This window comes from Myotis daubentonii, chromosome 19 (genome assembly GCF_963259705.1).
Source record: "Myotis daubentonii chromosome 19, mMyoDau2.1, whole genome shotgun sequence".
In the NCBI taxonomy this organism is placed as follows: domain Eukaryota; kingdom Metazoa; phylum Chordata; class Mammalia; order Chiroptera; family Vespertilionidae; genus Myotis; species Myotis daubentonii.
This window is the reverse complement of record NC_081858.1, coordinates 21948719-21968634: the sequence shown is the minus strand read 5'-3', so window position 1 is coordinate 21968634 and position 19916 is coordinate 21948719. Positions and strand designations below refer to the sequence as shown.

At 50.1% G+C, this 19916-nt stretch overlaps 2 protein-coding genes across 4 annotated transcripts; one reads left to right on the top strand and one right to left on the bottom strand.

Annotated features, from left to right (window-relative positions):
* On the bottom strand, positions 1 to 13846 carry ACAD8 (acyl-CoA dehydrogenase family member 8). The gene is made up of 11 exons (XM_059675966.1): positions 13635 to 13846; positions 8179 to 8279; positions 7587 to 7756; positions 6895 to 7004; positions 6143 to 6219; positions 5527 to 5664; positions 4359 to 4494; positions 4164 to 4261; positions 3702 to 3854; positions 2994 to 3096; positions 1 to 826 (listed from the first exon to the last, which is right to left on the bottom strand). Exons 1-11 carry the CDS (start codon positions 13741 to 13743, stop codon positions 774 to 776), a joined length of 1248 nt encoding a protein of 415 aa, XP_059531949.1. The 5' UTR covers positions 13744 to 13846; the 3' UTR covers positions 1 to 773.
* A 142-nt stretch (positions 13847 to 13988) lies between these two features.
* Positions 13989 to 19819, top strand: THYN1 (thymocyte nuclear protein 1). Of its 3 annotated transcripts, none has more exons than XM_059675975.1 (7): positions 13992 to 14105; positions 14292 to 14375; positions 16292 to 16473; positions 17254 to 17322; positions 17859 to 17951; positions 18701 to 18796; positions 19007 to 19819. In XM_059675975.1, exons 2-7 carry the CDS (start codon positions 14333 to 14335, stop codon positions 19220 to 19222), a joined length of 699 nt encoding a protein of 232 aa, XP_059531958.1. In that variant the 5' UTR covers positions 13992 to 14105; positions 14292 to 14332; the 3' UTR covers positions 19223 to 19819. The 3 variants fall into 3 exon arrangements, with proteins under 3 accessions (XP_059531957.1, XP_059531958.1, XP_059531960.1); XM_059675977.1 differs by having other exon boundaries at positions 14001 to 14375; positions 19007 to 19157; positions 19462 to 19819; XM_059675974.1 differs by having other exon boundaries at positions 13989 to 14375.
* The last annotated feature ends 97 nt before the right edge of the window (positions 19820 to 19916 follow it).

Genomic DNA, 19916 nt, shown 5'->3' with positions numbered 1-19916 from the left:
TGGTACAGAAAGGGGTAAATTTTATTTAGCAATCAAAGGCCTTTAAAAAGAGCAGCAGCTTCATAAAAGAAAACAAAAACGTAGATAGAAAAGATATACTCCAAGTGCTTCCTAGAAAGGGTTCTATAAACTGTGAACACTATTCCTAGATGCTTCTTAAAAAGAACACAAGTATTCCGAGTTCCAGGTCGCCTCAGGCCTTGATATTCAGGTGTTCCAGACGTCCAGGCACCCCAAGTCACCGCTCAGGGCCAAGTTCCCCTGAGGCACGTTTATCCTGATTGACTCCGAGGCGTGCTACGGAGGAAGTGCGCCCACAGAAACCTGTCTCTCCAGCTGAGGTGCAGGGGACAGAAAAGACAGGCCACTTTTCTCCATTTCCCCTTCCCCACGCCTTTGCCTCATCAATAGAAACACCCTGCACGGAGCACCCAGCTTCCTGGAGGAGGATCCGGTGAACCAGCACAGGCAGGCAGATCGAGACCATGTGGCTGCAGAGAGGACTAAGGTCGCTGATGCGTCATCATCAGGCACTTGTGCTTCAGGAAACACGGCAGTGGCCTCGCGACACCCCACCAAGGCCGCTCCGCCAGGCCTCCGACAAGGCTGCGCCAGCCCCACCGCGCTCATGCCGACACCGAGGAAGGTCTCTTAGGAGGGCTCAGGCCTATGACCTTATTCATGATTCATTTGTAACAGAACTGTCCATCGGAGGCCACTCAACACTAGTTCAAGTGCACATTCCACGCCGTGGCAGAGCACCGCGTCCAGCGCTACTGCTGAAGCAGGCTTCGCGAGATCAGCATCCTCATCACTTCGTTGCTGCCTGGAAGAGGGAGGAGTAAGAATGAAGGAGTGAGTAGCAGCCAAGTGTGCCTGAGAACTCGGCAGCGTGTGACCAGGGTGTGCACGCCTCGCTCAGGGTAGGCATGATGCAAACGACGATGGTTGCTTTTATCCCGGCAGGGGACCAAATTGCCACAAACTTCTCTCCAAAGTACAGAGAAAGGTCAGAAAGTGAGGAATAAATTTACTTTTACAAAGACCTCTCCTGCCCTGGCCGGTGGGGCTCGGTTGGGCATCATCCCATGAACTGAAGGGGTTGCTGGTTTGATTCCAGGCCAGGGACGTGCCCAGGCTGTGGGCTCTGTCCCCAGTAGGGGGCATGCAGGAGGCGGCTGATGAACGTTCTCTCTCCCTCTCCCTTCCTCTCTCTATAAAAATCAATAAACTATTCTTTAAATAAATAAACCTCTCCTGATGGTAAAGTGCTTATATTAGGTAAAAGAAGAAGAAATGGTGTATATATAGTATAATTCTATTTTTTTTTTAATGTACCTAAAGAAGCATAGAAAAAGACCAAAGGAGATATTTTTTGGACTTACACACGTAAGGAGTCCAAATTATTAATTCTGGATGTGGAAACATAAGCGATTTTTTTTTTTACTTATATTTTATAAATTTTCAACAATAAATACACAAATTTCTTTGGTAATCAGAATGCTCAATTTTAAAAGAACAAACATTTTCCCTGAAAGGGGAGGGGGGTGTGTGTGTGGCAATGGCTTGCTTCATTTTTACAATGGCTTTTAATGCAAAGAGAAATAGGAACCTCTATGAGGGATGAGATCATACATCTCAAATAAAATCAAGTCTAAAATTCCTGATTTATCCAATAACAAAGTCCACGATAGACAAAGGGATAAAGATCAGTGCCGGGTTTTTCTCCGAGTGGATGACGTGCGGCCTGATACAAACGTGCCTGGCTTTTCCCACATACTCTGAGGGGTAAAGGCTGGGTGAAATCGAGGTAAAGTTTCCTACACTCATAACGCTGGGTGAGAAAGTGACGGCGGGAGTGGAGGAGGAGACTGACTCGTGTGAGCACTAGAACTGAGCACACAAACACACTAGTATTTGGGGATGAGGTGTGCGAGTGTGGCTCTCAGAAAAGCAGCAGCAGCCCCACTTGGAAACTTGCTACAGATGCAAACTCTCTGGCCACCCAAGACCCAGAGACAGGAACTCGGGTGGGGCCCAGCCACCTGTTCTCACAAGCCCTCCAGGCGACTCTCAGGCGTGCTCAGGTCTGAGAAGGCGGCTTGGCGGGGCAGGAGAGCCCGTGCTCAGAGGCCCATGAAAGCAGCCCCACATTCTTCCACTGAAAGTCGCTTAGATAAGCCACTGCCCGTCGGCTGTCCCTGCCGTGTAACAACCCGGACACCTGCACCAGCTGGAGCAACAGTGAAGGGATTTCAAGGCGTGTGCACTGGTGTGGAGAGTGAAGGCCAACAGCTTACAGTGTAAGCCAGGGGTCCTCAAACTTCTTAAACAGGGCGCCAGTTCACTGTCCCTCAGACCGTTGGAGGGCCAGACTATAGTTTTAAAAAAACTATGAACAAATCCTAGGCACACTGCACATATCTTATTTTGAAGTAAAAAAACAAAACGGGAACAAATACAATATTTGTATTTGCATGAGGCTCGCGGGCCGTAGTTTGAGGACCCCTGGTGTAAGCCTTACACAATTCCCACCCGAACGTGTGATTTCCAAGAAGCTGCCCATACACTCATGACTATTTCACTGGAAAGTGCAGTAGCAATATTGACAGAAATGTCCTTTAGACCATCTGGCTGATCACCAGTTGGAAAGGCAGTGGGTGGTCACACTGGCTCCCATTTGACCTTTCAATCACTGTACAGAAGTCTAGGGATTCCTGAGGACCAAGTACTTACTTTACCACAGTCAAGAATAGTCGCTATGAGAGTTTTCAACATGTTTTCTCATGTATCACCTCAGGTTAAGCCTTCTCTAAAATTTACAAAGAAAAAGACTAGAAGAGAAGCGATGCCCAGGCTGGGGCCCTCTGGGGGCAGCACAGGCCCTCCTGGAGCAGGGCAGGAGGTGGCAGGCAGGAAGATGCCGCCGACAGGGCCTGGCTGGTGATCCTGTGAGTGCCCTGGAGGGAGAGAACCGCCGCTAGAAGGTTTACCTTCCAGGATCTGATGGACCCTGCAGTCCCGCATGTACTGCTGGACGGCATAGTCCTTCAGGTAGCCGTAACCTCCGTGCATCTGCAAGGCCTGGTTGCAGATCTGCAGGGGGACACAGATTAGGCATCTTTACTTCAGGAAGCCGGAACCAGTGGCTTCTCTCTCCACCCTCACCCGCAATCTGCTGCGAACTAATGTTACAAAGAACCACCTCCGGATAACCAGCCACGCAGGAAAGGGGCTGCAGCTCTGTGGTCAGAGACAAGGGACGTCCACCTGCTGAGCGGGTCAGTCCCCACCCGACAGGCAGAGCAGAGCCCCAGCTTCCTGGCTCGCAGGGAGGAGCCATCTGCAACCACCACGGCTGGGATTCTATGAAGCTAAGGTGCCATCTAGTGGCAACAACACAGCTCAGTGTGGAGTGGCTTTGCCCCTGACATTGTACACACAGCACATTGGAGCAGGAGGCACTGGGCTGCTCTGCACCTTCTTCAGAAGGCAGGTCTCATCCAGCACACAACTGAAGGGCAGTGACCAAGTAACCTGTGTGGCGGCCTGGAGCAGGTGAAAAGCCAGCTGGGGCGCCCCTTGCAGGCCGTCCCGAGTTACCTTACATCCTTAAGCCCCAAGGCCCCCTGCAGCATCCCAGGAGCAGACCTAGCAGGTGCCCCTGGTTCACAGGAGAGCCAGAGTGCGTCATCACTTACAGCGAAGCATTCGTCTGTAGCGAAGAGCTTGGCCATGGCGCACAGGGCCACCGCATCTTCCCGCTCCTCCTGTAGGGCCACCGCCGCGCTGCGGACCATCAGCCGCGAGGCCACCAGCCTTGTGGCCATATCAGCCAGTTTGAACTGCAGGTACTAGGGCAAGAGGGGAGACGAGAACCAGTCGAGCAGGCGGCTTCCAGCAGCACCTGATCTGGGGCCTCTGTGAGATCTCCAAGGAGGCACCTTTCCTGAGTGACTCGCAGTCTCAAGCCTCCTGCCTCTTGCAGAGGAAATGTACTGTCTGGAGTCCAGTCCACTGCACTGGCCCTGCACGGACATTACTGCCTCTGGAAAAAACTACTGATAGACAGCGCAGGCTCCGGCTAAGACCGGGCAGAATTCCACTCTCTGCCAGAGAACGTGGGCCACAGACCAGGTCTCGGGCTGGGACCCGGCAGTTACCTGGTTACTCGCCAGGAGCGCTCCGAACTGCTTCCGGACATTGAGGTGGTCTCGGGTGAGGACGACTGAAGCATGAGCAGCCCCAACAGAGCAAGAAGCTAGGAAGGAAAGTGCAGACACTTCGACTCAGCCAGGAGGACAGTGCTGCCCGCCCCAGCCCGCTGCCCTCCCTGCCCTCTCCCTTCGAGGTCTCACCAACATTGATCCTTCCTCCATTCAGGCCTTTCATGGCGATAAGGAAGCCTTGCCCCTCGTTCCCAATTCTGTTGGCCGCAGGGACAGCACAGTCTTCAAAGATGACGGCGCGGGTTGGCTGCGAGTTCCACCCCACCTGGCAATGCACAGTTGCTGGTGTAAAGCTCTTAGCTCAGCGGTTCTCAACCTGTGGGTCGCGACCCCTTTGGTGGTTGAACGACCCTTTCACAGCGGTCGCCTAAGACCAACCTGCATATCAGATATTTACATGACGATTCATAACAGTAGCAACATGACAGTTATGAAGTAGCAACGAAAATAATTTTATGGTTGGGTCACAACATGAGGAACTGTATTTAAAGGGCCAGAAGATTGAGAATCACTGTCTTAGCTGCACAATGTTTTAAATATGCCAAGTCCAAGCACATGCTGGCACGACAGAGGGCCACGGAGCAGGGAGGGGCAAAGGCAAGCGGCTCCGGTCCCCGGAAGTCTATTTAGAGGCTATCTCATTACCTGACTTCTCCCCAAAGGTCCTACTAACCGTACAGTACATATCGCAGGTCCATGACTGTGCCAGTCATCTGGCCTAACAAATCTGAATGGGCCTCACCCTAATTACCAGCCACAGTTACATAATTACAGCTACACCATTCACGGCATGGCGATGAGCTTTCTTAACCCTAGCAATGTCTTCTCAAAGCACCATGGGAATACTCTCTCTGTGAGCATGGCTGAAACACCCACAGTCATCTCTAATGAGTTAGGTTTCATTTCTACGCGAAGAAGAAAAGTGTCCCATCTACATCATTCCCGAGACTTCTAGTCAACTCCAGGTCTCCATACGTATATATTCTTGGGATAACAGAGGCCGGGTAAGAAACACAGGCCACAATGGCAAGAGGAGAGATGACAGGGAAATAAATCACTCACATTGAAGCAACAGGCAGCTGTGGACTGACGGGCAAACTGCCACTTTCACCAGTGGCCTAGAGTTTTGTTGACGGTGCCTTATTCTATTTCATATGTCCCCGTCAAAACTCTACTAGAAGCAACTGCCTCCAAGGCAAGCTGGAAAACATGAGAAGCTACTTCGTCAAACAGAGCGGAGCGTGCTCTGGCAGGGGCGTCTCAGAGCTTGACTCGCTTCTTGTCAACAGGCACTTACCTTTTTTTCCTTCTTGCCAAAGCTGAGGCCAGGGGTCCCCTTCTCAACCACTATGCACGAGATGCCTTTGGGGCCTGGTCCTCCCGTTCGGCACATGACCACATAGATGTCGGACTCCCCTCCACCACTGATGAAGGCCTGTGGGGTGGCAGGGGGTGTGCACAGGTATCAAGGACGCCTGGGTTCTCAGAGCCCGCCATCCGGGAAAACACCTGGGGGCCTCCCGACCACAGGACACGAAGACAAGCATGTCAAACTTGTGGCTAGTGGGCCGCAGGCCTCGTTTCGCCGGCCACGAGTTTGACATACTTGCGCTAAGAGGTACAAAGGCACAGATATAAGAAGGGGCAAAAAAGAAACTGCACTGACTGGGAAAGCAGGGATCCAGCTGATGAGGCTGTAAGAAGCACAGACAAAAATGAACGAAATGACCTGGAACCAGACCAGAAGAGACAGAAACGGGGAAGGCGAATAAAGGGCAGCGTGTCAGAGGCTCTCTTCCCAACATGTGAAAATCCTACGGGATCCATCAACTGGCAGACAGCAAGGATCCAGGCGCTGTCAGCAAGAAGATGGGAACAATCTCAGTGGTTCTGGGAGGAGAGCATGCTGGTACCTTGGAGCCATTGAGGACGTAATGATCTCCTTGCCGTTTAGCTGAGGTCAAAAGGGAGGCAGCATCGCTCCCACTTCCTAAGGCAGGGACCGGAGAGAAAGCAGAGGGTGGCGCAGACAAAGTCAGTGAAGGGAAGGGAGCTCCAGCTTGTTTCCATCTCCTAGGAAACCTTCCCATATAAACAAACTTAGAGTTTGGTCCTTTAAAATCCAGATGGCCGAAGGAACTCTCTGTGCTGGGTAAAAACTACATATACAATCAGACTGTGTCCATCTTCATCTCACTAGCTTACAGTGAGCCTCCTAGAACAGCGGTCGCCAACCTTTCAGACCTCACGGACCACCAGTGGACCTCAGACCACCGGTTGGCGACCGCTGTTCTAGAAGGAGCCTGGAGAAACTGTGCCCTCAAGGCTTCTTAGTCTGTGACATCAAGTCATGACAATCTGTTCCTCTTAGCAAATACCGGGTTCTGTGTATCAATGGGCTAAGGCAGTGGTCGGCAAACTCATTAGTCAACAGAGCCAAATATCAACAGTACGACGATTGAAATTTCTTTTGAGAGCCAAATTTTTTAAACTTAAACTATATAGGTAGGTACATTTTTATTAACTTTACTCCTACGGCTTAGGAAGAGCCACACTCAAGGGGCCAAAGAGCCGCATGTGGCTCACGAGCCGCAGTTTGCCGACCACGGGGAGTGCTCAGTGACCGTACTTGAGTGCGATCTCACCTGTAGACCGGCAAACCCACCTGGCTCAGTGAGGCAGTAGGAAGCAAACTTCTCCATGGTGCAGAGTGGTGGGCAAAGCCGGTGCCTCTGTTCCTCACTGCCAAAGGTATCGATCATCCAGACACACATGCTGACAGGCACAGCGAGAAGGGAAGACATTCACAGAGATAAAGATGGAAAAGGAAATGGGAGGGGGCAGGGGAGGAGGAAAGGGAACAAAGGCAGGAAGGGAAACAGAAGCAGAAGAGAGAGAAGAAAAGTCACAATTGAGGCAATTCGACTTTAATGGAAAGGCCTGGATTAGGAACCTATTCCTGGAACTCGCCTCGCCCAGAGACAACCAAGGCTAAGTATTTCTCTCTTGGATGTTCACGCTGCTTCTAATTAGGCTAATGGAGCTCCCTAGACTTCACAGAGCTTTCTGTACTTTCCCAGAGTCCTGCAGGTTTCTTCTGGGGGCTGAGGAACAGGGGAGCAGGGCCCTGATGGGTGTGTGGGCCCTCTCCACCTAGGCCGTGGGGGAAGGCAGGAGGCCCGACTCTCTGAGAACATACAAGGTAACAGACGAGAGGCCAGCAGGCAGCAGAAGACCTCCTGCGGAAAAGAACTTTCACAGTCTGGTTCTGAAAAGAAAAACCTTTTCCCTGTTTATCGGAAACTTCCTAGTCAACCCGGGTGAGACCTCGCTGTGCTTTTCAGGGGCGGCACTCACTTGTGGATGCTGATGTAGGCGGTGGTGCTGGTGCAGCCCGTCGCCAAGGCTTCAAAGATGACAGAAGCATCGAGCCGGGACAGTCCTGACCCACCGACGTCCGTGCGTACGTAGACCCCACCAAAGCCTAGCTGGGCTGCCTTCCGCATCATGTCCACGGGGAACAGTTCCTGTGTACGAGAGAGGGGGGGTCCGCAGGGAGTGAGCCACGGGTGGACTTTTCTTTAGAGGGCTCGCTGAGGGGTTAAGATGTTTGAGTCTGGGGGATTCTCTCCACTTAGTATGCCCATCTGTCATCTCCGCAGGAGTATCAGCTAAAATGCCTTCTGGGAGAACCGGTTTCCCGGCGTTAACGTTTCTTTCATTATCTACAGCTGCCTTGGTTTTAGAAGTGGTCTGAATCTTTGCACAGTGTAAACTGAACAAAACAAAACAGGTATCTGCAAGATGAGGAGGGTGCCTCGAGGAAAGGAATCACGTCGTTACCAGCACTCACACGCATAGGTGGAGATTAAACACCTAACGCTTAGGACGACAAGCAGAGGAAGAAAAGGCAATTGTTGGAACATCGGGCCACAAGGAAAACTCCTACCTTCTGGTCCCACTCTGCCATATGGGGAGCCATCTCCCGGGCTGCAAAGTCAAAGGCCACTTTCTGATATCCTTTCTGTTCTTCATTTAGTCCGACGGAAGCTGTGGGCAAGATTGCACGCATGCAGTTCCAGAACAGGGGTCCGGGCAGAGGACCGCTAACGAGGGTCACCAGGAAGGTGGGACGGTGGACTTGCTACAGCATTTCCCATACACAGTCCTTCCCTTAATGCCCAAAGACAGACCTCACCCACCATCAACCAGTTCTGTTGGTGTAGTGCCACTTTCCTCCTTCTTCCTTTACTCCCAAGTGGATTGGCTGACTTTATTTACCTACCAGTTTATTCTTTCAATACTCTTATCTCTTCCTCCTCATAAATTCCACATCCTATATAATAAAAGGCTAATATGCAAATTGACTGAATGGCGGATATGATGCGCACTGATCACCAGGGGGCAGACGCTCAATGCAGGAGCTGCCCCCTGGTGGTCAGTGTGCTCCCACAGGGGGCGTGCTGCTCAGCCAGAAGGCAGGCTCACAGTTGGTGAGCTCGGCGGTGGTGGTGGGAGCCTCTCCCGTCTCCAAGGGCTCCTGGACTGCGAGAGGGTGCAGGCGGAGCTGAGGGACCCCCGTGAGTGCACAAATTTTGTGCACCAGGCCTCAAGTTGAAATAATAATAAACACACACTGACCCTCAAATCACAGCAAACGTATTTTTCCTTTAGGATGTCCTCCTACCTGTTCTGTGTTAGTGTCCTGGGAAAGCCCTGCCCTATCTATGTATGCTGGTACCTGTCCATCGCTGTCCATCTGTACCAACATTCACTTTAAAAGATCAATTGGGAAAGAAAAAGCTGTATACTTTGGCTAACGTTGCAAATTAGGACAAGGTCGCTCACTGAGAAGTGTTGATGGAAGCGTTTCAGTGCTGAAAGCATGGCTAAGGCCTTACTAAATCTGTGTTCACCCATGGACTGGGGATTCTCAGAACACTCTCTATCCTAACTATCAGTGTTGTGACTGAGTAACTCCTTCACTTCTAGCTCTAAGATACTTAGAAGCTAAGGACAATGAATAACTGAGCAGCACCAACGGGAGAAGTTTCTGAAGAGCTTAAACACCGCGTGGAAGACTGCACCCCGTGTAGTTCATCAGGGGTGGTGCCCTCTGGGAGGAAGAGAGCTGGGTCTGCCTGCTTAAAACAGCGACTATTCCATTTACAATATCATTACAAGTTTTTCTTAGCCCGTCAGTTCCCCTCATGACATGAACATTATGTATTTTTCACAACTTTCTAGAAAACTGCACAGAGAGAGAGAGAGAGAGAGAGAGAGAGAGAGGAGTGACTTGGAAAGCAGAGCTTGCAAGTCAACCAGCTAGTGAAGTAAGATCTAAAATACGCTTCCTGTTTGGCAAGGTAGTGCAGACTTTAAAATTAAACTGACTTCAGCGCCGCCCTAGCCGGTTTGACTCAGTGGATAGAGCGTCAGCCTGTGGACGGAAGGGCTCCAGGTTGGATTCCGGTCAAGGACACGTACGTAGGTTGCAGGCTCCCGGTAGGGGCTGGTGCAGGAGGCAACCAGTCAATGTGTTTCAAACATGGCGATGTTTCTCTCTGTCTTTCCCACTCTCTCCCACTCTCCCTAAAAACCAATGGAAAAATAACCTCAGGTGAGGATTAACGAAAACAAACGACATACTTCAGTGCCTAACACCAACGCACAGCCCTTCCGGCAGGGAGCATGTGCCGGTGGCAGAGTTCCTCTGGGGCAGTGCTGGGCCGTCTGTCTGTCCCACCACTCTCGTTAAAAGGGAAACTCAGAAATGAGTCACTGTGAGGATTAAGGATTCGGCAGCCTTGAGAAGCCGGGAGCAGAAACCTTACGGTAGGTGTTTCCCGCAGGAACGGCCTTAGGGATAAAATCATGAATTCCCAACTGGGAGTCGGGTCACTTATGTGCACAGTCCTGCAGAAATGCCCTGAAGGTATCGCCCAAAGACCGTTCCCCAAAGAGGATTTGCGGACTGGCTACTGGGGACAGTGCTGGGGTCACCAAGGTGAACATGGGCCGCTCACACATAAATGGTAGCAGTGCAAGCATCTCACTAGGTAAAGAGACGTGCTACGGAATTTCGGTCCCAGCAAGGGCTCCATAAACGTTTACAGTCATTATGATTTGACAGAGTAAAACAAGTAGTTCGAGGAAAAACTAGATTTAAATGACAAGCTAAGTAAAAAATAGGGAACAGGTGTATGCAAGTCGTATGTATAAGTAAATACAACATAGTCACATTTTTTCAGATGACCAAACAGTCAATGTTAGCTAAAGGGATGCTAACGAAAGGAGAGCATTACTTGAAGGGGGGGGGGGGGGAGTGGAAGAAGTCAATTAAAAAGCCAATTACACACACGAAAGCATGGTTACTAGTGAAAAAGACCTACGGTCCCAGAAAACACACCATAAAAACAAACACCTGGTGATGTTGGCTGGAGTTACTGGCAGAGTTCAAGAAGCCAGCACACACACACACACACGCACACATACACACATGCTAAAATGGTAAAGACAAGTGGAAAAAGAGTCCAATTGAGACAAGGAAAGCCTTCACTGTACAGCAACTGAAGTACAGTAAGGGGTGAAAACACACAAAGAAAAGCTCCCAATAACAGGAATCTTTAAATGCACCCACAGTACAGAATCAATATCCTATTCGAGAATCTTGGTGTCCAGGGAATCTTGCCGTGGGAAGGTCCAGCACCGGACAAGGAATGGGTCATGTGCGCTCTGGTTCTGAAATGATTAACCCTGCAACGTCCGTAAGTCCGGGGCAGCTCGAACCTCAGTTATCACAGTGCAAAACGAGGGGCTCCACTAGACACGAAATAAATTTCCTCGTGTGTAAAATGATAGTATCTGCCAAAGGAGGACACTTTAGATAAAGGCGTAATATATACTGAAATATCATAAAACCAGCTTTCTTAAAAATCATTTTTCACATTAAAATATGCAATGAAACAATGAGAAACGTTTGTTGATCGCTTCCATGAATTTGATATTTTAACATGCAGGACGATCTATGGAAGGGGCAACGTCCTCTTATTTTACCATTTAAAAAAGACGATTTCCTTTAAGAGTGTGGAAAAGCGCCTCATTGGCTGAAGTTATACCACAAGATTCTGGAAATCCCCAGAACTGATATTTAAACAAATATTTACCTACTTGTTGACAGAACTACTCCCTGTCTGCTCTGGCAAGGAGTTAATCCTGTTTAACAGTGGTTCTCAACCTTGGCTGCACATTAGAATCACCTGGGAATCTTTTTTAAAAATATATATATTTTATTGATTTTTTACAGAGAGGAAGGGAGAGGGATAGTTAGAAACATCGATGAGAGAGAAACATCGATCAGCTGCCTCCTGCACACTCCCCACTGGGGATATGCCCGCAACCTACGTACATGCCCTTGAACGGAATCGAACCTGGGACCCTTGAGTCCCCACTATCCACTGAGCCAAACCAGTTAGGGCTCACCTGGGAATCTTTTTAAAATCCTGATTTCTGGGCCTCATCCTCCGGAAATTCTGTTTCTTTGTTACTAATGTTGTGGCCCCACCCCATAACAAAGAAACAGAATTTCCGGAGGATGAGGCCCAGAAATCAGGATTTTAAAAAGATTCCCAGGTGACTCTAATGTGCAGCCAAGGTTGAGAACCACTGCTGTTTAACAAGTTCCAGTGCTGACCAGGGCAGCACCTTGTGAAGGTGGTTTAGGACATTGAGAGGTAAACAGTCTCCTAGTCCTTAGTGCAGCGGTTTTCAACCTGTGGGTCGCGACCCCTTTGGGGGTCGAACGACCCTTTCACAGGGGTCGCCTAAGACCATCGGAAAACACATATATAATTACATATTGTTTTTGTGATTAATCACTATGCTTTCATTAGGTTCCATTTGTAACAATGAAATTGGGGGTCACCACAACATGAGGAACTGTATTAAGGGGTCGCGGCATTCGGAAGGTTGAGAACCACTGGTCTAAGGGATTCGCAGACTCTCCTGCTGTAAAGAAAAGCGTCATTTATTTAAAATTTTAAAATGTATGTTTCAGAGGGAAAAAAGTGGTGCTGGGTGCTGCTGCCAGCCTGGCTCCTCACCCTCCTGTTATTCACCCCTACGCTACCTGCCTGACCCTTGAAGACACTCAGCTCCGTAAGCTCTGGTCGTTTCCCACTTGCAATATTCCCTTTTCTTTTAGGAATGTCGACAGTAAACGTGTTTGCTAGCTACCGATGTCAAGGTATAAAGTCTGATTAGCAAATCTTGCATTACCTAGAGCTCTTGTCCCTCTATTGCCACCAGCACCAGGCTTTTTACATTCTTACTGCCTTTATGACCTGTTGTTACGATTTAAAAACAAAAAACAAAAACCACCACCACCACCAAAGTCACGGGTTGCGGCACCTGTCTAAGCACCCACTCCTTTTCTAAACGCAGGGCTGGTAACAGAGCTGTGAGGGTAAATGTAAGGCCCCGAGCTATTGTACTTGTTTCCTAAGTCAACTTACAAAACATATCAAGGGGTTGATGACAGACACCAAGTTTAAGGAAGGTCTGCACAACCAAGGAACGGCGTTAGCAGCGAGGAATGAGCTGTAGTCGCTGCAAAGTACAGTGGGGCCTTGACTTACGAGTGTCCCGACTAACGAGTTTTTTGAGTTGATAGAGTAATTTGAGTTAACGAATTAAACTCGTAAGTCAAGACCCCACTGTACTTTCATAGCTCCATCTAGCGTCAGGGGACCCCGCGTGGTAGGAAGACACTGTCAGCCAAGAATCTGCAAGTGCCTCCAGAGCAGCGATTTTCAACCTTTTTCATCTCATGGCACATAAACTAATTGCTAAAACTCTGCCGCACTCCATATATATATATCTGTATAATCTCAAAAAAAAGGTATAGTTTGGATCCATTCACACCGTCGGCTATTGCTGTGTCGGCTGTTACCAGTTCTTTATCTGCAATCTAAGGAGTAAGAGGTCAATGCCCGTGACTAAGCAGTCCGGGTCCTGCATGTTTTAGACATTCCGGTGGAAAATCGCTGCTCCGGGCGGTGGGGAGGGCGGCGGGAAGGACGGGGCTCAGGAGCCGTGAGGCCTGGACCACACGGTTCAGAGCCGGCTCCGCCACCATGTCTGCCCGAGGGGGGTGGGGGGTGCGGGAAAGGTAGCAGGCGAGGCCGAGGGGCGCAACAGGCTGACGGAGGTCCGAGAGCGCAAAGTCCGCTCGGGGGCCACCCAGGTGGATCGGACAGGGTGACCGCCACGGGTGACAGGCGGCAGGGGGAGCCGTTCTGGGGGGACCGCGGCGCCGACCTCCCGGGGCAACAGCGCGCTCCGCGGGCGCGGAGACCACGGCCCCAGCCCGGGCCCCGGACACCTGTTCCCCAGGGGGAGCCTTACGGTCGATGCAGGAGACCAGGCTCCGGTGGCCGCGCTCGGCGGGAGCCCGGGCGCCGCCGCGAGGGCAGCAGAGCCGCGCTCCGAGTCTCAGGCCGCTGCTCCGCCACATCGCTCCGCTCCCAGCTCCGGCCAGGGCCCGAGAGCTCCTGACCTAGGCGGGCCCTCGCCGCCCAACCCCGCGGCGGCAGCCCCATTCCCGGCTACGGCCCTGCCCCGCACGCTGGGGGCCGTGGTGCACTCTGGGAGTTGTAGTGCACTCTGGGAGCAGCCGCTCTCCTGGCGGCCCCATGCGATCTGGGTTCAGGCGGGTCTGCGTCAGGAGCAGGAACTACAACTCCCAGAGACCCCTGCGGCCTGGGGGTCGGAAGGATGCGCGTTGAAAGGCTTGTCTGCGGACTAGCGTGTTGGGTTCTAGAGAGAGTGGCGAGCGAATGAGCAAGTTGTCGGAGAAAAGTCGGAGAAAGTTTAGGGGTTAGGTTAAGCGAGATGGAAAGTGGGGGTGTAGATAATTGGAGAAGGATTTGAGGGGTGGGAACCCAGTCTGTGTTCTTGGGTAAAGAGCCTCAGGGCTGAAACCCCCTTTCAGTTTCGTTGTCTCCATCTGTCTAGGCGCACGTCTCTGGGGGCAAGTGCTGAGCTGCCTCTTGTGTCTCGTAGATTCCAGAATCTTCCGCTCTTGAGCCCGGTGCAGGGAGACCATGCCGAGACCCAGGAAGAGGCTGCATGGGACTGCTGGGCAAGGTGAGCTTGCACCCGGGCTGCAAAAAGGCAGCCTCCCAGAGAACGTTTCTAGGGTGTTGAATACTGTTCACTTCCACTTCCTGCTTGTGGGGAGAGTCCTCTGTGGTCCTCCACCTTCTCTACTCCCTGCCAGGCTGATACCCAGAGCCCCTCTGCTTGTTTGGTCATTCAAGCAGTAGCTGTTTGGTAAGCACACAAAATATCTGTGATACAGAGTGGCATGTACCGAGGTCAGTCATGTAGTTCCTGCCCTGGCCAGTGTGGCTCAGTTGGTTGGAGCATCACCCTGTACACTGAAAGGTCGCAGGTTTGATTGAGTCTTGGCAGTAACCAGTCTGGGTTGGGGGGTGGGGTTGGGGATGACAGGTGAGGTGGGTGGTGGGGATGGAATGCCTGTGGGAGGCAACCCATGGATGTTTCCCTCCCTCCCTTCCTCTCTCTAAAAATCAATGAAAAGATAACCTCCGTGAGAGTTTAAAGAAAAAAAGAATATAGTTCCTGCTCTCGGAGAATGCAGACAAGTGAAAGGGTCCAGGAAACTGTATCGCTAGGTGTGAGAGCCGGGAGGAATCACCGGGAAATCCTTGAGAAGGAAGTGGAATTTGAGACTAGCCTTAAAGCATGGGAAGGCTTTCCACAGGCGGAGAAAACAAGGTGTCCTTTTTATATTCGCAAGGATAAGTGGCATTCTGAGTTGATGAATAGCAGGAACAGAACAAGGTAGAGAAGGTACCTCTGTGGGGAATGGCAGTGTTATTTTCCAACACATGGGTGTTTAGTGTGCCCCTTAAAGGGACCACTAGGAACCCGGCTAGGAATGCTCAGGGCATTAGATATCCGTAAGTGGTATTTTGTGATGACTGACAGGAGGAGCTTTGACTTGATCCAGAGGCTGTGAATTGAGTGTCATAAAGTGTGGATTCAGAAAGCCCAGAGTGATTACTGGTTATGTAATCTGGGCTATATTTTCCAGATGCATAAATCATCCCATAGAATATATAGATTAACTGAATTACAATTAGGGTAACAGAGCTCAGGGTCTGTCATGTAGTAAGAATGTCACAACTGCTAGCTACTGAGGGCTTACTATGTTCCAGGCACATTTTCTCTAATTCTCTTAGGATGAAATCCAGTCTTTATCACGTCTACAAAGTCCTGAATGAGTTGTTTCCTCCAACTTCTATTGACACCTTCAGGGAGCAAAAAAGATCAGGCCACAAAAGCACACTGATGGAGCAGGAAAGAAGTATGAGATGATGATAATTATTGCTAATGTTTATTATAATGCCAGGCACTAAGGCCATTGTTTCTATTATTTTTCAAAACAAGTCCATGGAGTAGGGGCTTACTTTTCCTCATTGGAGAGGATAACTTCAGCAAAGACAGAGAGTGAGGAAGGGAAGGAAAAACACTGATTTACAAGGAGTGGGGAACCTTTTTTCTGTCAAGGGCCATTTGGATATTTAGAACATCATTCGCAGGCCATACAAAATTACCAACTTGAAAATCGGCCTGCTATGTTTGTTCAAACATTGAATTAACTCACCCCTAATGCCTTGGCAGGGCCAGACCCAATGATTTCTCAGGCCTTATGTGGCCCAAAGGCCGGATGTTCCCCACCCCTGACTTACTTAATGTATGCCCAAGTCCTCTGCTAGGACCCTTCTTTTTAAACCACAACCATGGAAGGTATTCTTACCCCCACTGAATGGATGTTCCAAAGATATCCTGTGAGGTAGGCATTCTTCTTCCATGTTTGTAGATAAGAAATACGTTCAGTAGTTGAGCTGCCACTGCTGCTAACAGAGAGATCCAGGATTTGAATCCGGTCTGACTCCAAAGTCTGTGCTTTCGCCACAATGGAAGCTTACCTCTCAGCAATCTTAACAGCTCTCATCTTGCTTCTCCTCTGGCAGACAAGGAGGGACCAGCAGGAAAGCGTGCCAAGGCTAAGAACCCTGGTGAGGCACCAGCTACGGTGGAGAAATCCAGCCCTGGGGAGACTTCAGCCCTTAAAAAGTGTGGGAACAATGTGAGCAGCTACTGGCTAATGAAGTCAGAGCCAGAAAGCCGCCTGGAGAAAGGTGTGGATGTGAAGGTGAGACCATGTCCCTGGCTCCAATCCCATCAAGCTATTTGGTTTTGCTTTTTTTAAAATAAGAAATGAACATGGGACACCACAGGGTTCCACTACCAACTTCCTGTTTTTGAAGGGTAGGGAACAGGTAGCAAGGAATAAAATCAGCAGGACTGACTACCATCCACTGTCTTTTTTGTGAATCCTCTGTCTAGGGCAGGGATGGCAAACTTTTTCTGTCAAGGGCCAGACAGCAAATACCTTAGGCGCTCTGGTCTTCTAGCTGCTGTTGCAACTCCGCTGTCGCAAGAAGGTGGCATAGACAGGAAGGTAAACAAATGGTGTGGCTGTGTTCCAGTGAAACTGTACTTACAGAACCGGGCTTAGAGCTAGATTTGGCCTGAAGGCTGTAGTTTGCCAACCCAATTGCCTTTCTCTTGCTACCTGTCAAGCATTATCTCACACTGATCCAGGGAATGAATGTAAAGCAATTTAAAAATAGCCCAGAGGAAACAGACATAGATAACATTTTAATATGTCCAATACAAATAACCAGCAGATTACTTTATGCTCTGGATTATCCACTTAACTAATCCTCTTAGTTAGCAAAGTTAGGTAACACAAAGCTCACTTAATATTCGCTCCATACAGGTGCCTGTCTAGAGCTATTTCCCGGTAAACTGCGTATTCCCACTGTAGCTGGAGCAACCGCAATGTTTGGGAGGGAATGGTCAGCTTCCCTGTGTTCTTACCAATGGGCCCAGGATTATTTAACGAATGACTTTCTTTCCTGTCGCCTAGTTCAGCATTGAGGATCTCCAAGCCCAGCCCAAGCAGACGACATGCTGGGATGGTGTTCGCAACTATCAGGTAAGCTGAGACCTGGAGCGGGAGGAACGCCTGTCTCCTTCTTAGGCCTTCTGCAGAAGCAAAATCTCAGCCAAGGTTGCTTTTCCGCAGAACCCAAACCTAAGAATGTCCTCAAAATAATCACTCAGATTGCATGCACCTTACAAATGGTGTGTGTTTTAGCCAGCGTCCCAATACAAGTCTGGGTATCTTGGCAAAGGCAAGAACTGAACTGGGGGGATGCACAGACTGGGTGGTTCAGTTGGTTGGAATGTCGCCCTGCACACCAAAAGGTGGATTCGATTCCCAATCGGGGCACATACCTAGGTTGTGAGTAGGACTGCCAGTCAGGGCGTGTACAGGAGGCAACCGATTGATGTTTCTCTCTCTGTCTCTCCCTCTCTAAGCATACCCTCTGGGGAGGATTCAGGAAAAACTGAATTTAGGGAAACCACGGTAAAGGAAAACTCACCTAATAAAAGCAGACGAGTTCTGCTAACACTAGCGTTTTCCAGCGGGTGGGGAACATAGTTCTTGTTTCTGCTTCCCTGGGGCAGGCCCGGAACTTCCTGAGAGCCATGAAGCTGGGGCAAGAAGCCTTCTTCTACCACAGTAACTGCAAAGAGCCAGGCATCGCAGGACTTGTGAAGGTGAGTTGTACAGGCTTGGGTCTGCATCCCTCCCCCTTCAGGAGCACTTATTCAGGTAGATAGATTCAAAGGGTGAACGCTTCAGTAGGTAGCCAAAAAAGTGTCCTCCTCCCATCGCTGCCCTCACAGGAACATGGGAAATGCCCTAGCCCTGTCATGTGACCAGGACTGTGACAAGACAGGCCTTCATCTCAGGTCCCAGACATCTCTCCATTGCTATACCTTCTCTTTTCACTCAAAAACAAGCCTGATGGTAGCTCTTCCGAGGCAGGTGTTATCAGGATATTTTTATTAACCAACAATAACCTTTAATATTTGGTTTTAGAATATACTTTTAAGATTTTTGTTAAGATGGGGTTGACATCCTGTTTGCCTTAGACCGTGTATTATTTCCAGACTAGAGGCCCAGTGCACGAAATTCATGCACGGGTAGGGTCCCTAGGCCTTGCCGGCCATCAGGGCCTATCGGGGCCTTCCAGCTGCTGGCCGGGGCCTTCCTTCATTCTGCGCCACGCCCTGGTGGTCAGCATATGTCATAGCGAGTGATCAAATTCCCAGTCGAACTCCCAAGGGGACACTTTGCATATTAGCCTTTTATATATATAGATATCTGAGCCCCCATTGGCTCTAAAGCAAGGCAGATGGGGTAAGAATGTGCAGGGCCAGAAGTGACAGTTGGACTTGGATGAAAGAATTGCCATGGAGCTGACTACACAGGCAAGTGATTGAAGACTTGGTTTTGGTTTCAGATTGTGAAGGAGGCTTACCCAGACCACACACAGTTTGAGAAAAGCAACCCCCATTATGATCCATCTAGCAAAAAAGACAACCCCAAATGGTCCATGGTAAAGATGATTTTTCCTACTTCACGAGGGGAAGGATGGACAGAGAGGGAAGGAGGAAGCTGGGGGAGGTGTGTTTGTGACAGGTCACAGAGCTCAGCTCTGACTCGGACGGGGCTACCCCGACTTTGGAGAACAGAACACCTGCAAGCAGCTAAGACAGCGGACAGAGTCCAGCGGCACGTCCTTCTGTCCCACACACTTGTCGTGCAGGTGGATGTCCAGTTCGTTCGGACGATGAAGCGTTTCATTCCCCTGGCTGAGCTCAGGACCCATCACCAAGCTCACAAAGCCACCGGTGGGCCTTTACAGAACATGGCGCTCTTCACGCTCCAGAGGCTCTCGGTTCAGCCCCTGACCCGAGGTAAGACGGGCCCTGTCCTTGGTCACCCGCATGCCAGAGTGGCGCTGGCAACTCACCTTTGCTAACTGCCCAGCCCTGGGCACAGTACTTACCCTGCGTCTGTCTCCTCACCTGCATTGTCCCTGTGGGAGGAGGCATGTCCTGAATCGCCCATCACTGTGTACGCAGTGCCCAGCAGGGCGTGCGTGGCACATAGTAACGCACTCCATAAGTGGGTTTTGAATAACACGAGCGATGCTTAGCTTAGCTTCCCCGTTCAAGAGGAGACACAAGACCTAATTCTTCCTTTTTTCCCTTTTGGTAGAGGAGTTCGATTTTATTTTGAGCCTGGAGGAAAAGGAACCAAGTTAGCCGAGATACTTGCTGGAATGGGCAAGACGTTACTCCAAAGACAACAGGGTGTGCGGAGGCTTGCTTGTTAGGTTCATCTGAGGTTGTGTCCATAGGTGGGTTTTCTGTACTTTTCTCAATAAAACACTAATATCAGAGCTGGCAAGTGTTTCTTCTCCAGCAGCACTGGGTGGTGTGATACTCCACTGCAGGTCTTTAACCTGCGGGCTGGCTGTTTACCCCGTGGCAAATGCAGGGCTACCTCTGTCATCTTCCTTCACAAGCAAATACCAGGGTATGGGGCTCTGCCTGTTAATACCCACTGAAATGAACTTTTGTCTTTTTAATTTATTTTTTTTGTATATTTTTATTGATTTGAGAGGGAGTGGGAGAGATAGAAACATCAGCTGTCTCCTACATGCCTCCCCA